Here is a 17,365-nt window from a genome sequence, read left to right on the forward strand (position 1 = left end):
TAGGCTGGGGTTTGTATAAAGTGGACATGTTTGGCTGGTAAGAGTGTTTGGCCTTGTGAAAATCAACTGCATTGCAGGCTTATCGGAATCCTGGTGAATTCCACTGCAACCTCCTTCTAAATGAAAAAGTGTGACCGGCAGCACTGGAATGTGGGCCAAAGGTCATCTCAACTCAGAGAAGGAGCTCAAGGACTCGGCCACCTGCTGGTGAAACTCACTCAAACTCACTACGACAACCAACTTTGAAACACAGACGGTGTGTTGTGTGTAAATGTTTAATCAAAGTACACAAATCTAAATGAGCTACGTCAATTGTGTACATCAGTCCAAAACACTCAAAGCTATAGAAGGCTATGTTAATCTTAAAACAAGTTAATCCCACAAGGTACTTATTGACCCAAGGTATTTGAAAGGTGACTGAAGAAGTGGGTATACTATAACAGCAAATCTGAAGTTCAAGTTGAGTTTTTACATGGGTGGTGTTGGATAAGAATTAGGTTTACTGTGTGTCTGTGGATAAAGAAGTGGGCACACCTCCCCTCCACTACACTACTGACACGCCTGTACAAAAAATGTGTGTGTATGAACCGTATCCACATGCATTTGTGTGCGTTATTGTGTGTATACAGTATCTATGTGCGTGTGTGTAATTGCGTGTATACAGCACGTATGTGTGAGTGTGTGTGTGTGTGCGTGCGCGCGTGTGTGTGCGTGCGTGTACGTGTGTGTGCGTGCATGTGTGTGCGTGTGAGTGTGTGTGTGTCAGTAGCGCTTGTTGTCCTCCAGATAGTCGTAGGGGTCTCCCTCAAAGGGCAGGGGGGGCGGGTGGTTGTAGATTCCCATGAGGAAGATGATGATGGTGCCGACGGTCATGACCGGAGTGACCAGGAACAGACAGAGCCGGTCCACCGTGCGGGAGATACCACTCCAGTTATCCTTTTCCTGCGGGGAGGGGGGGCGTTCAGAGAGGAACACAGACATGATCAAAACATAGACAATAGTAATGCACTCAACAGATATTCATAATTGTTCTGTTTTCTCTTTTACCCCCTCTAACACTCCCCTTTACCCCTCTAAACTATCCCCTTTACCCTCTGAACACTCCCCTTTACCCCCTCTGAACACTCCCCTTTACCCCCTCTGAACACTCCCCTTTACCCCCCCTAAACACTCCCCTTTACCCCTCTAAACACTCCCCTTTACCCCTCTAAACACTCCCCTTTACCCCCTCTGAACACTCCCCTTTACCCCCCCTAAACACTCCCCTTTACCCCTCTAAACACTCCCCTTTACCCCCTCTGAACACTCCCCTTTACCCCCCCTAAACACTCCCCTTTACCCCTCTAAACACTCCCCTTTACCCCTCTGAACACTCCCCTTTACCTCTCTACTCCATCTTTTTTCTCTCTCTCTCCCATCCTGCTTCCCTCTCCCTCTCTCCACCCCTCCCTCTTTCCACCCCTCCCTCTCTCCACCCCTCCCTCTCTCCACCCCTCCCTTCCTCCTTCCCCCTCCCTCTCTCCACCCCTCCCTGGCTCCACCCCTCCCATCCTCCTTCCCCCTCACTCTCTCCACCCCTCTCTCTCTCCACCCCTCCCTCTCTCCACCCCTCCCTCTCTCCACCCCTCCCATCCTCCTTCCCCCTCCCTCTCTCCACCCTTCCCTCTCTCCACCCGTCCCTCGCTCCGCCCCTCTCTCTCTCCACCCCTCCCTCTCTCCACCCCTCTCTCTCACCTCATTGTAGTCGTTCTTTTGGTGCATGTGTTTAACAATGTAGTTGGCTCCATCCACAGCTGGCTTCATCTCTGAGTACAGCTGCTCGATTTCCTCTCCGTCGATCTGCGGCTTCACTTCTACATGCACGCCACGCACACACGCCACGCACACACGCACGCACGCCACACACGCACGCCACACACGCCACGCACGCACACACACACGCGCCACGCACGCCACACACACGCACACAACATTTAAAGTTTTTTGTTTCACTCCCATTTCAAAGTTTGAAGTTATATATACAAACACACAGGTGACAAATTAAAGGAAAAAACAAGCCACAAGCCCACAAACCGCTTCAATGCGCCTTGGCATAGATTCTACAAGTCTCTCGATCTATCACTGAACCTAAATAAGAGTCATCTGATCTATGTTGTGAATCTAACAACTGTAACTAATTGTAATTGTACCCACAATGCACCTAACTCCAATACTAACCTACTGTATGAGAATCATAACATTTAGAACAAGCACCAAAATAGCTAAGATTCACACCTCAAGCTCTGACCTCTTTAGAAAGATGCAAAAAAGAAGAAAAATCAACGCTCACACGCACCAACCTACAGAGGTCACATTAAAGGATAAGGACACTGAATTTCATGTTTAGCCCTATTCCTGGCTTCATCCGAATCCGAATTTCGCGGAGGTTTACAGCGTGAAGGGATGGCTGTTGTGTGTTCGGTAAGATTAGTACTGTTTACAAGTTACTGTTGTTTCTAAATGCAGAGGCGAAAGGACCTATGGTGTTTACAGGACGACCATAGCTAGCAACGAGCCAGGGTGCGCGCACCAACGTTATTGACACAGAACTCTGTACTGCACAAAACAGAAATATTTTAACCTGTACTGGTCAGATACATGCCAGGGAAGCCATGAATAGGGCTAAACATGAAATTCAGTGTCCATATCCTTTAATATTACCCCCTCCATTTCATTTGGTGGGGGACAACAATGAACCTTCTTTCAAAGTCATGTACAAAATATATATACAAGTGTGTATTTGAATGCCTTCATTGTGTGTGTCTTTAGTGTGTGCGTGTGTGTGTGTGTGTGTGTGTGTGTGTGTGTGTGTGTGTGTGTGTGTGTGTGTGTGTGCGTGTGCAGTAATTGTGAGGGTACCTGCAGCAGCTGTGGTTCGTGCGGTCAGTCCATGTCTCTCTGACTGTTTCTCGAACATCAGCTCGCTGCGAGACTTCACGCTGTAGTACTCCTCCGCCTTGGCGATGTAGCCCACTGAGCTGGATCGCCGTGGCAACGCACCCTCCCAGCTGGGCTCCGCCTCCATAGGCCGCGACATGAGCAGTAGCCGGGGTAACCTCTCCAGGAAGAACTGAAAAAAAACACACCATCTCTCACACACACACCTTTAAACAATATAATACACTGCATGTGTTTGAAAAGAAGAGAGCTTTATCAGCCATTTTCCCCACGGAATGTGTCAGGTGGAGGAGGTAAGGGTTGAGTGCCTTGCTTCAAGGGCACCTGGGCAGTGTTTGTGGCGACTGGAGGGGTGAACCCAGCGACCCTGGTTGACCTCTGCCCTACCTCTTTGGTCCATTCAGTCATGACGTGGGTGCTGGGGGTCCGGAAGTGCAGGTTGAGGACAACCACACAGTTCAGCACCACGATAGTGACCAGAATCATCATGAACATCAGGTACCTGACCGCAACACAGACGCACCGCAAAATGAGACGCCCGCCATTAAACAAAAACGTTTGTAAAAGAGTGTGTCTGTGTGTGTGTCCTACTTGACAATGAGCGGTATAGCCATGGAGGTCTCCGGCAGTCTCTGGGAGATCAGCAGCAGGAACACGGATTGGGCCAGCAGCACTGAGATGGACAGGGTCATCTTCTCACCACCTACACACACACACACACACACACACACACGCAGCAGAATTCACTCTCTGAGCACACATTGTGGACCACAGAGAATAACAACAGCCAACGTGCAGATCAGACTAACGGGGTCATGCTTGTGGTTGTGGCTGTGTTGCAGTAAGGTTGTGAGAGCGCTGAAGGGAGAACATGCAGACCCTCACAATGTTGTGGTACTGGGAGTAAACCCCCTTAAAAGGGTCAAATGAAGAATGACACTCCCGCACACACTTTCTCTGCTTTTAATCTGCCAACGTTTCGGTTAGACCTTCATCAGGATAGGTTTTTGTAACAATGAGAATGTGAGTTCATTTTAAACACCACCATACAATGTGATTGGATAATTGGATGTGTGTTTCCCATCCCCATTGGTTAGTGAGATGACATCATGAAACGACATCACTCCAAGGAGAAAAGAGGCAAGTTTCTCACTGTCTGCAGGCAGGTAGTACACCAGCGTAGCCATGAAGGAGATTAGCACACAGGGGATGATAATGTTGACGATGTAGAAGAGGGGCTTGCGCTTGATGATGAGGTAGAAAGTGATGTCCTGGTGCTTGTTGCTCTCCATGGGCATGTTCTTGTAGGTGTTCCTCCTGGCCGGCTTGTGGATGATCTCCCACTCACCATTCTCTACGTACAGACGGGAAGCAGAAGAAGTAGAAGAAGAAGGAGGAGGAGGAGGAGGAGGAGGAGGAGAAGGAGAAGAAGAAGGAGGAGGAGGAGGAGGAGAAGGAGAAGGAGAAGAAGAAGGAGGAGGAGGAGAAGAAGAAGAGGAAGAAAAAGGAGGAGAAGAAGAAGGAGAGAAAGAAGAAGGGGAAGAAGGAGAAGAAGGAGGAGGAGAAGAAGAAGGAGGAGGAGGAGAAGAGGAAGAAGGAGGAGGAGGAGAAGAAGAAGAAGAAGAAGAAGAAGAAGGAGGAGGAGGAGAAGGAGAAGAAGAAGAAGGAGGAGAAGAAGAAGAAAGGGAAGGGAGAGGCAGAGGAGAGGAGGAGGAGTGATGGATGAAGTGATGAAGGCAGTACCAGACAGTATTCTGATCCTCACCTGCGTGTGTGTGTGCGTGCGTGTGTGTGCGCGCGCGCGTGTGTGTGAGATCGTGTGTGTTACTGTGTACCTGTGAAGCCAGCAGGGTCGATAACGATCCACTCCACCTTGTATTTCTTCTCCGCCTCACCGGTCTCCTCTTTCAGGTGCATGGTGATCTCCTTGGCATTGTAGGTCAGAGACCTGCACAGAAACATGGAAATATGAACGCTGCATCCTCATTGGCTCACAGGGGCTTGTCTGTGTTCATATATGACACTCATGTGTTAATACTCATAGCCGCCTCTGGAATGCCCGACCACAAGACACCCGCGCAGTAGACCATCTCCCCACCTTCGCTTCCCATCTCAAAACACACCTCTTCATACAGGCATACACTCTATTCTTTTTTTATTTTTAGACTGATATTTATAATTGTTTAGTTACTGTTTTATCTTTGTAAATTTTGTGTCTTTTTACTTGTCTTAACCATGTGGCGCCTTGAAATAAAATGCATTATTATTATTATTATTATTATTATTGAAATTAATCATATACAACAGTGACATTTTGGCACTTACATACATACTGAATGTCAAATTCTAAATCCCAGGCCCACAGCAGTCTTACGTGAACTTGAGGGTGCAGTTCTGCCAGTCGAAGGGGAAGTAGTTGACGTTGATGGAGCATGAGGAGCGGAATATGGCGGGTGGCAGCCAGTACATTTCGCCGCTGGGATACACCAGCACGTTGCAGTAGTAGGCTACCTGGAACTGGGCGTCGTTACTGGGGGAGAGGGGGCAGCACAACGTTACACACACACACAGCGAGGGTAGAGAAAGCAGCTGTGACTTAAGTCTCTCTCTCTCACTATCGCACACGTGCACCTACACTCGAGTCCGCACGATGCGTGGGCACACACACACACACACACACACACACAGGGACGAGGGAGGGAGCGCTACACACACACACACACACAGGGACGAGGGAGGGAGCGCTACACACACACACACACAGGAACAAGGGAGGGAGCGCTACACACACACACACACACACACACACACACAGGGACGAGGGAGGGAGCGCTACACACACACACACACACACACAGGGACGAGGGAGGGAGCGCTACACACACACACACACACACAGGGACGAGGGAGGGAGCGCTACACACACACACACACACACACACACACAGGGACGAGGGAGGGAGCACTACACACACACACACACACACAGGGACGAGGGAGGGAGCGCTACACACACACACACACACACACACACACACAGGGACAGGGGAGGGAGCGCTACACACACACACACACACACACACACACAGGGACAGGGGAGGGAGCGCTACACACACACACACACAGGATCCAGGGAGGGAGTGGCTCACTTGTTCTCCAGGACGATCTCCGGCAGCCACACCATGCTGGGCGGGAGGCGCAGGCAGTCGATGTCGTCGAAAAGAGAGGCGTTCCACGCTAGCCTGGTGTCCATCCAGCCCTGCACACACACACACACAAACACACACACACAAACACACACACACACACACACACAAACACACAAACATACACACACACAAAGTAGGTCTAACGTACATCTGGGCACTCGGTATAGTATAAGAAGACGTGGAAGTGGACGAAAAATAGCGGACGAGTGTTGTAACTGTAAAATTAGATTAAAAAGAGGGAAGTCAGTTGATTGATTTGCTATTAACTCACGTGTTCCATCCACACATTGGACAGCAGTGTCTCGTCCACCTCTTTCTGTGGATGGATGGAGGGAGGGAGTCAGAGAGATGGATGGAAAGAGAGAGAGTTGAAAAGGAGACCGCACTACTGGGCTGGCAACAACAGCACCCATTGTTCTACATATGAGACCTCCCTGAGGATCACACTGGGGTATTTTTAGCACACACACAGGGAGGGGACACACACCACATACATACTCCTACAAGACTGTTACAGACACACACACACACACACACACACACACACACACAGGGAGGGGACACACACCAAATACATACTCATACAAGACTGTTACAGACACACACACACACACACACAGGGAGGGGACACACACCACATACATACTCATACAAGACTGTTACAGACACACACACACACACAGGGAGGGGACACACACCAGATACATACTCATACAAGACTGTTACAGACACACACACACACACACACACACACACACACACACACAGGGAGGGGACACACACCAGATACATACTCATACAAGACTGTTACAGACACACACACACACAGGGAGGGGACACACACCAGATACATACTCATACAAGACTGTTAGACACACACACACACACAGGGAGGGGACACACACCACATACATACTCATACAAGACTCTTACAGACACACACACAACGAAAATGGGTGAAAGCAGGCCAGCTGGACACAGACACGCCCGCGCACCAGAGAGATGAGGTTCGAGAGCGTGAGCGCGAGGTAGACGTCCACAGCATCCTCCTGGTTGTCCACAGGCCGAAGCTCCTTGTTGTAGGATTTCTCTTTGAACAGGTGGTGGATCAGACGCTCCTCCTCATTCCTGCCCCAACACTCTGCAACACACACACACACACACACAGTCATCTAGCTCAAATAAAGTAAGCTGTTTCGAAATGTCCTTTATTGTAGGCTACACTTACTAAGGCTATAGATTGAGAAATATGGCCTACAGCAATTGAGAAATTGAGATTAAGAAAATTGGCCTGCAACAATGAGATTAAACCGTTCATAGGTCTAGAGAAATTTATAAAGGTCGTAGGCTATAGGCTACCTTTCCATATCACGCATGGAAATATTATGGTGCGTTCGTTTGTGGTCGGAGGTGGCAAGTCGCAAGTGGCAAAATACCTACCTCCCACCTGTGTGCATTCGAGCTATATACCATTATATCACAGTTACCTAGATATATCTAGTGCATTCGAGCAACTGGGGGCTGAGAAACATATCCGAATTTGCGACGAGGAAGTGCGAGTTCATGCGGTGTTTTATTTAATCATTCCTAGTAGCAAGTCGCAATTTGCCACCTCCCAGTTATAAACGAACGCACCATTAGCCTCACTGTAATCAGTTGTCCTGATTCCAAAATTGAAGTTGCAGAAAGGGCAGATAGATTATCTATCGATAAAGCCGGAGATTAAAAAAAAACAACTAGCCCACTGTAGGCCTACCTTGGGTAAACATATTGGAGCAATACGATAAGATAGCTTACCCGTTAACAGGAGCGAGAGCAGAAACACCGCTACCGGTCCAAGGAAACGGAGATCCATGCTTGTTGGGCTCCGTACGGGTTCTGAGCCACCAGAGCTTTGCGTGAGCCTCGCGACCTCCAGGGCCTCGCCGCCGTGAGTGGCGGGAACAGGTGGCGAAAACAGACACGCGATCCCCCACTTCCGCCTGAGATACGCGGGGCTTTACTGTAAAGTTCGGTGGGGGGAAAGGGGACTCGGAACATTTTGAGCCTCTGCTGGGAAACATTTCTCTGGGTAGCCTACGACATGAGACAGATGGGGCAAAATATCTCAGATATTGACAGCTGAAGTGTCTTTGCAGGCACCATAGGCTACATCAAACACATAGCCTAGCCTAGGCTACACATCTGACATTCTCTAGAAATGGCCAACAAAGAGAACACAAATTTATCATTTGTCAGATGCCTATCCTGAAAGTGACAGTTTGTGCAAAGGTGCGGCGTTTTATTAAGTATTCATAGGACAGTGTTTAACTGCTGTAAAAATACAACACTGTTAGGCTACAGTCCAGCCAAGAGGTGGCGCTCGAGGCCAAGCAAACTGAAACCAATGGCTGCGTTTACATGGACTTACCTAGATACTGGTGACGTTAGGTTAAGTTTTAATTAAGCCATGTAGGCTATATTTTTTTCCCGTTATTCTTTAGGTTTACAGACCTACGTTGTTTCAAAGAAAAAGGCTAATGTTATACAGCAACAAAAAAACAAGTTTGTAAATAAGTAAATAGTTTGATTGTTTTTTGAAAATGAATGAGAATGCGGTAATCGCTCCTCTTCTGAAACGGCCTTTAGCATTGTTAAAGCAATAGTCTACATAGCGTTTTCTCCGCTTTTCTCGGAACTGCGCCCCCACAGGCTCTGCGAGTAAGTGCACTGTCGTACTTTTGTAAAGTTATCAGATTGTCTTTTTGTGTTGGCTGTAAGCCCACACCAAGGAGAGGGAATCCTTTTTGTCCGTGCTTCTTGCGTCTTGCGCCGTGTTGTTGACCTGCAATTCCATTGCTGCTACCACAAGAGGCAGTAGTCCCAGAACATCAAAACCAAAAGACTCCACTGACCCCTACATGCGCAGTTTCTCTCCCTATCTGCGTGTGTACGGGGTGTGCAGGGGGGGGGGGGGTGGGGGGCATTGGGAGTAATAACAATGTCGGAGAAGACCCTGTGCAAGACCCCACGGTACGCTACTGCATTATAGACAGACAGTCCTCATTACAATAGGAGTAGGACACTTCAAATCCTATAGTAATTAATTTTTGTATGGGATGTGATGCACCAGTCGCTCTACGCCTATGTGGTTTATTTTCAGTGATTAGACTGACTGTTGACTGTCACAGCTTTAGGTGGTGATGGAGAAATTAGCTTAATGTATTGATGCTTTTTTGTGCGTGACTTACAGTGCCAGCACACCTAGTATAGCGTTGGTCCGGTCATCACTCCCTCCCTCCCTCCCCTCCGTTACTGCGGACAATGTTGGCCTGCATTTCTCTGTTGGCACCACAAGAGGCAGTAGTCCCAGCACACCAAAATCGCAGCCTGGCCCCTTGGTCAGTTGTATGAAGGCTTTCATTCAGGATCATTACGACGTCACGCACGCGGAAGTAGTCTAAGTTTGCTGCGCTCGCCAGCTCTCCCAAAGTGTATTGTTTTATACAGTTTTCCTCACTTGTATACCATATCTCCGCGTTTAAAACTGCGCACTAACATTGGTGGTACACAATAATTCGATTTTTGGATCCGACGCCTGGACATCGAGCCCCAAGTCTAGATCAAACAGCTACGCTGCCGCAGCTAGCCGCGGCTCGCCAGCCCTAACCAGCTCCTGACTGGGCTAGCCCATTAGCCCACAGGGGACAGCCGTCCCCTGCCTCTCCAGTACCAACCCAACACACCGGAGGCCGTGCCTTGCTCCCAGTAGATCGCGTGAGTATTACCAGCACTACTAGGTAAGTAGCCCCCACTCTCCCTGCTAGCACTGCTAGTTAGCAGCCCCACTCCCCCTGCTAGCACGGCTAAGTAAATAGCCCTACCTCCCCGTTAGCATTACTACATAAATAGCACTCCCTCTCCCCGCTAGCAATTGAGTTTTATCCACCTGCATACCATACCTCCGTTCTCAAAGTCGCGCATTAATATTGGTGGTACCTGAGAGTCTGACGTCCGGATCTCGAGGTCTGTTGTCCCCTGGTTTTCGTTCGTTCCACAGTTTGCTGAGCGGGATTTACAAGCCAGCAGCTGAGCCTTGCTTTTAGCAAGTAGATTTAGTTTGTAGTCTTCTGGTTTTGTTTGTTTACAGTTTGCTGAGCGGGATTTACAAGCCAGCAGCTGAGCCTTGCTTTTAGCAAGTAGATTTAGTTTGTAGTCTTCTGGTTTTGTTTGTTTACAGTTTGCTGAGCGGGATTTACAAGCCAGCAGCTGAGCCTTGCTTTTAGCAAGTAGATTTAGTTTGTAGTCTTCTGGTTTTGTTTGTTTACAGTTTGCTGAGCGGGATTTACAAGCCAGCAGCTGAGCCTTGCTTTTAGCAAGTAGATTTAGTTTGTAGTCTTCTGGTTTTGTTTGTTTACAGTTTGCTGAGCGGGATTTACAAGCCAGCAGCTGAGCCTTGCTTTTAGCAAGTAGATTTAGTTTGTAGTCTTCTGGTTTTGTTTGTTTACAGTTTGCTGAGCGGGATTTACAAGCCAGCAGCTGAGCCTTGCTTTTAGCAAGTAGATTTAGTTTGTAGTCTTCTGGTTTTGTTTGTTTACAGTTTGCTGAGCGGGATTTACAAGCCAGCAGCTGAACCTTGCTTTTAGCAAGTAGATTGGGTTGGTTGTCCTCTGGTTTTCGTCGGTCTTACAGCTTGCTGAGCGTTGTTTTGCTCAAGCCAGCAGCTGAGCCCTGCTCTTAGCAAATAGATTGGCGGTTTTATCCTCTTATTTTAATTCCGCAATCATTTTAACGAGTCTTGCGATGGCTCTACACCCTCCCGCCCCTAACTGCTCGGGTTGCCTCCAGCGTAGCCAAATAATCTCAGAGTTGGAAGGTAGGATCTCTACTCTACACTCTGTAAATCATGTCGAACATTACCTGAACTCAGTGCTACCCGACCCAGATGTCGACGTCCAGCCTCCCACTGTTCCACCGTCGGCGACATCCGGGGGTGGAGATGTGGATTTTAGTTTCCTCCTGAGTGAGAAATCCTGGCCCAGACTCGGAGCCAGACCCAAGCATTCAAGCCCCACCCCTTGGACCGTTGCTAGGCGGAAACGAGGAAGGGAAACCTCCAGGGTCCCCTCCCAACCCTCTGACGACGACACCCTCCTACTGAGGAATAGCTTTACTTTACTGGCCGAGCCTGAATCCAAGAGGTCCAAGGATACTAGCATCAGCTCCTCGTTCAGGCTCTCTGCTACTGGGGCCCATCTCACACCCCGCCCTACTCAGTACCGTACCCATACTCCGCAGCCCACCCACACCTCTCTGGTTGGTGAGCGGCAAAATAGCCAGGCTTATAAGCCTGCTCCCCGGCCTAAGCATAGCCCAGTCCACCGTGGGGACCCACGGCCCCCACCCTCTACCACTTGGCCTTCAGGTGTGAGGCAGCAAAGGAAGTCCCCTAAGCCCAGTGGGCCCGCCACTGATCCCGCCCCACCATCTGTGCTCGTCATCGGATCCTCCATGGTGCGCCATGTAGTGATCCCGAAAGCCCAGACCTGCTGCTTCCCAGGAGCTAAGGTCTCGGACATCAGGACTGTTGTCCCATCACTCCTCGCAGAAAATCCCCTGGCCTCATCCATTATCATCCATGTCGGAACAAATGACATCAAGCTCCAGCAGTCTGAGCGGCTGAAGGAGGATTTCAAGGACCTGATCTCCACTGCTCAGGCGTCAGGAAAGACCTGCATCATCTCTGGCCCGTTCTCCTCCCCCCGATATGGTGATGCCAAATATAGTAGGATCCGTCAGCTCCACATCTGGCTGAAAGGCTACTGCTGCCAGTTGAAGCTTCCCTTCATAGATAATTTCACCACTTTCTTAAACCGCTCGGACCTCTTCGCCAGGGACGGCCTTCATCCTAGTAGGTCAGGTGCCCATCTGCTCAGTATGAATATGGACCTGACGCTGAGATCTTCCAGCGTCTGATGTGGGGTTAGCCCGACCCGTCTCAACCACCCTACTGCCAAACATAAACCTCCTGTACCCGCGGGTCGGGCTACACCAGCTCCATCTCACCAGCGCCCCATCACCATAGACCTTGATTCCCTGCCCCTCACTGAGACCTGGCATAGTGACGTCTATATTTTTATAAACAAATTCTGCCCACCTGAATATGCCATTCAGCGAATTATCTCCCACCGCACCTCTAGTACCATAATGAAACAGTCAGGTGGATCTAATATAAAAAACCTGATATCAGTTCCAGTGAATATACCATCCAGGCCTACTAGTCAGGCGAGCCAGCCATTTTTCCCGGAAGCTATTTCAATGGCGATTCTAAATGTCAGGTCCCTACCAAGCAAAACTTTTCTCATTAATGATCTTATATGTGAACGCAAACTAGACTGTATGTTCCTAACTGAAACCTGGCTAAATATAAATGGATCAGCAGCCCTCATTGAAGCCTCTCCCCCTAACTACAGCTTTTTTCAATCTATCAGAAGTGGGAAAAAAGGTGGAGGAACAGCCACCATAGCTAAAGATGCCCTCAGCTGCAGGACCATCTCCTTTGATGATTTCGCCTCTTTTGAATACCACGCTATTGTCCTAAAAAGCCAGCCCCCAGTTCTGGCAGTAACCGTGTATAGGCCTCCCAAACAATGCTCTGCCTTCTCTACAGAATTTTCAGAACTCCTGTCCATCATCCATACAAATTATGATAAGATTATCATCATTGGAGATTTCAACATACACGTAGACACTGAGGCGGACTCGAAAGCTAGGGACTTTATCAACCTCCTAAACTCCATGGATTTTACCCAACATATCTCTGAGCCAACTCACAACCGTGGCCACACCCTTGATCTAGTGATTACTAAGGGCCTGACTATCACTGTTTCCTCTATTAGCTACCTCGCCCTGTCCGACCATTTCTGTATCTTCTTCACTGCATTAGTTCCTAAAGTCAAAAATAATACTGAGCGCTTTATAAAGAAACGTTATCTTACCTCCGCAGTAGCCGATAGTTTTAGAGAAATAATGACCACAAACTATTTATCAACTCCAGAAGTGGGGCCATTAGGAACTATTGAAGACCTGGCAACCACCTTTAACACCAGAGTAAGGGCAGCCTTGGATTCTGTAGCACCTATTAAACTGAAAAGGATCACAACCAATAATAAAGCCCCATGGCGAAATGAGGAAACATATCAACTAAAGAGAACCTGCAGAAGTTCTGAGCGTATATGGCGAAAAACCAAGTTACAGGTCCACCATGATATTCTCAAAGATCATCTCTCTGCTTTTAATAAAGCAATAAGAAATGCAAGGAAAGATCACTTCTCAAAATTGATATCTATCAACCGAAATAATTCAAGAGTGCTCTTCTCAACAATCGATAGCCTAATAAACCCTGCCGTAAAAACACCTGATAACCTGCTCTCTACCTCCAAATGTGAGGAATTTGCAGCTTACTTCAGAGATAAGATTATGAATATTAGAAGGAATATCACTCAGGAAAGGCCATGCATCCCGTTCACAGATCCTCTCCCTCCATGTAATGGACATATGAGCCTGTTTACACTGATGGACACAGAAATGTTGAGAAAAGTAGTATCCAAACTCAAAACCTCCACATGCCTGCTGGATCCCATCCCCACCGATTTTTTCAAAACTATTTTTGACTCTGTATCCTATGACATTTTATCCATTGTTAATGACTCCCTATCTACAGGTGTCTTCCCACCAATACTTAAAACTGCTCTGGTGAGACCCGTACTAAAGAAAAACAACTTAGACACTTCAGTTTTTAGCAATTTTAGACCAATCTCCAACCTTCCATTTTTGAGTAAAATTCTGGAAAAAATTGTTTTCGCACAGATTAATGATTTCCTAGCTACAAGTTGTATCCTTGACCTTTTCCAGTCCGGCTTCCGTGCCCACCATAGCACAGAGACGGCATTAGTCAAAGTTGTAAATGACCTCAGAATTAATGCTGACTCCAAAGAGCTCTCTGTTCTCGTCCTCCTGGACCTGAGTGCAGCCTTTGATACTATAGATCATGCAATCCTCATCGAAAGACTGGAAAAGTGGGTTGGCCTCTCTGGTCCAGTCCTAAATTGGCTTAAGACCTATCTAACCGGTCGTGATTTCTTCGTTGCCCTCGGTGAATATAGCTCAAGAAAGATCCCTATGACCTGTGGGGTGCCCCAAGGATCGATCCTAGGACCTCTACTCTTCAGCCTGTATATGCTGCCCCTTGGCAGTGTCATCAGGAGGCACAATATTAGCTACCATAGCTACGCAGATGATACTCAACTTTATATTTCCGTAACACCCAGTAACTACAGTTTGGTTGACTGCCTTGTCAAGTGTATTATAGATATAAATGTATGGATGTCACATAATTTCCTCCAACTAAACCAGGACAAAACAGAAGTACTGATCATTGGAGAAAAAGCTGAAAGAGAGAAACTAGCTGCACACCTAAAAACTCTGGAAATTGACACCAATTGCCAGGCTAAAAACTTAGGTGTCATACTTGACTCAGATCTTAACTTCGAAAACCACATCAAGAATATTACAAAGACATCCTTTTACCACCTAAGGAACATTGCCAAGGTGCAACCCTTTCTCTCTCAGGCTGACACCGAAAGATTAATGCATGCTTTCATCACAAGCAGGCTGGACTACTGCAATGCTCTACTATCAGGCCTACCAAAGAAAGCAATCTCTAAGCTACAAATAATACAGAATGCTGCAGCAAGAGTCCTCACTAAGACTAGACGAAGGGCACACATCACACCAGCGCTAAAATCACTACACTGGTTACCAGTCAACTCTAGAATAGACTTTAAAATACTATTACTAGTCTATAAATCTCTCCACAGTCACTCACCAGAATATATTTCAGACATGCTTGTTAAGTACATGCCAAACAGACCACTTAGATCCTCAGGCACTGAACTTTTAACAGTTCCAAAAGCCAGGACCAAGAAACATGGAGAGGCAGCTTTTAGTTTCTATGCCCCCAACCTCTGGAACACCCTACCGGAGTGCCTAAGAAGGGCTGAAACAACGGAGGTGTTCAAGCGAGACCTCAAGACGTACCTTTTCGACCTAGCCTACAATCACTAGCTAAGACCCTGAGATTCAGAAAGGCAGCCTCAAACCTACCTGTGAACCCTCTGTATACATTGATACTTGTCCTGCTATGCAATGTATGTATATCATGTAGCGTACAGAAGCTGGTTATCCTGAAACAGGCTTGTTCTGACTGTTGTGTTGCTTCAATGGCTCAGTGTGCTACTAACCGTTTTTCTGTCTCCCCTAGTGTCTCTCTCTCTCCCTCCTATCCTCTAACCAGGTCCAGTGTCAGCTGCGGAGCTGTGGATATCGTAGTATTTAGTACACACACACACATGTACACACAAGACACACATCAGTCCACATCCGGCTTTGGCCTGGACCTGATGCTCTTAGCCTTTCTTGCTCCGAAAACTTAATTTAAACTTAATTTACTATTATTTATTGTTCTTTAAATGTTCTTAGCCATTAGACAAATATATTCCAGGAGCCTGCCCCAGGTCGCCTGTTTCAATATCTGTGTGGTCTGAATGACTCTATGTGCTACTAACCCTGCTCTGCCTTCCCTCTCCCTGGTGCCTCTCTCTCTCCCTCCTATCTTCTAACCAGGTTCAGTGGATGCCCCACTGTCACCAGCAGACCTCACGAAGTCCGATAGATACCCTCTGTGTCTATTGTGGATGATGTAGCATGTCCGTAGAATATTCTCTCCCCTATGATGTTTTTAGCCTCTCTCACTCTGAAATGTAATTCAATGCAATGTATTGCTTCATAAATGTTCTTAGCCGGTAGACAAACATACTCCTGGAGCTTGCTCGATCGCCTTGTTGAGAGGGGTCAGGGAAGAATTTTTACAGCTCACTTATCTGGCCCCCGGGTGATTACTGTTTTTTTGCTTCCCTCTGGAATATGTAGAGAGTGGGTCGTATGCCCACCTCCCTTGTTCTCTGTAAAGCGCATTGTGTTGCCTCTGGGTATGAAATGCGCTATATAAATAAAGCTTTGATTGATTGATTGATTGATATGAAAGGTGCTGCAATAAAACTAGTTTGAAGTCACACAGAAAGGGAAGTTGGAGAACATCTTGCTTCCGAGTATTTCCACCTGAAACGGGCTGCAAGGGCGGGACATACGTTTAGATGAATTTCATTGGATCATTATCGAGCGGGCGGGATATTTTCAACACTTGAGGCTGCAGAGTAGTTGACGTTTTGATTGACAGGGTGGATGTCTTGAGATTATTGGCCTAAAATCGAAGGTACCTGGTGTCGTAATTGCACGTGACCTACCGTTTTCCAGGAAGTAAGAAATTATATACTTTGATATCAGATTACAACAAAAGTAGAATTTTGTAATTTTTTGGCATACATCGTTGAATAGGTGAACACTATGACCAATTATGTGTACCAAAATGGGACAGAATGTTTTTTTCATTTCTATGTGACTTTAATTTGACACTCAAACTTCCTTATTTAGAACCACACTCTAAACAAATACATTAAAATACAGTACAACGCATGAACACATACAGCTTCATGCCCTATGAACCTATCGAGTTGCAAATCTTGCATCAACATGCGTCTAAATTGCATAAAACAGGTGAGCTTTTACTTCCGTAAGGGTGGGTGTGCATGCTTTTAAAGTGAAACTAAGTCGTGTCTTGTAGAAAAAAAAATTATTGTAAATTACTCTGTTTCCAAGAAATGGAAAGTGAAAGAAGCCTAACTGCCCCCCCCCCCCAATAGCTACTTCGCTTACTGAAGAGTTGGCAACACTGACCCTAATGCAGATTCAGTCTCAGGTAGGCAGACAGACACGGTAGGCTAAGTCTTATTCTTCTCTTCACAACCATGTATGTGTTAGCAGACTAATTGTAACAAAGACAGTAGAACACAGTAGACATTCCTACTGTAGGACTGGAATGAGGAACTGATTAGTAGGCTACTGATAAGATAATAACAAGCTATATTGAAGCAATAACTCATGAAAGGGTGTGGTATATGGCCTATATACCATGGCTTGTGCTGCGGTCATAGGCACGAGGCGCAGCCGAATTACAGTAGGCTATGTGTATAACTATTACATTACATCTGCTAAACAGGTACATATTGCAGTGCTTCCAAGCGATTTTTGTGAAACTATGGGAGATGGACCTTGGAACTAAC

The 17,365-nt window shown here is 47.2% G+C and overlaps 1 protein-coding gene across 1 annotated transcript; it reads right to left on the reverse strand.

The window, feature by feature from the left end:
* Positions 1 to 356: 356 nt before the first annotated feature.
* chrnd (cholinergic receptor, nicotinic, delta (muscle)) lies at positions 357 to 8,048 on the reverse strand. Its single transcript, XM_084443608.1, has 12 exons — positions 7,944 to 8,048; positions 7,142 to 7,287; positions 6,418 to 6,462; positions 6,087 to 6,196; positions 5,312 to 5,467; positions 4,773 to 4,885; positions 4,091 to 4,291; positions 3,529 to 3,640; positions 3,325 to 3,439; positions 2,899 to 3,109; positions 1,735 to 1,853; positions 357 to 942 (listed from the first exon to the last, which is right to left on the reverse strand). The coding sequence occupies exons 1-12, from the start codon at positions 7,999 to 8,001 to the stop codon at positions 763 to 765; spliced, it is 1,566 nt and encodes a 521-aa protein (XP_084299734.1). The 5' UTR covers positions 8,002 to 8,048; the 3' UTR covers positions 357 to 762.
* Positions 8,049 to 17,365: the final 9,317 nt, after the last annotated feature.

Source organism: Borostomias antarcticus (assembly GCF_949987555.1).
Source record: "Borostomias antarcticus genome assembly, chromosome: 9".
NCBI lineage: Eukaryota > Metazoa > Chordata > Actinopteri > Stomiiformes > Stomiidae > Borostomias > Borostomias antarcticus.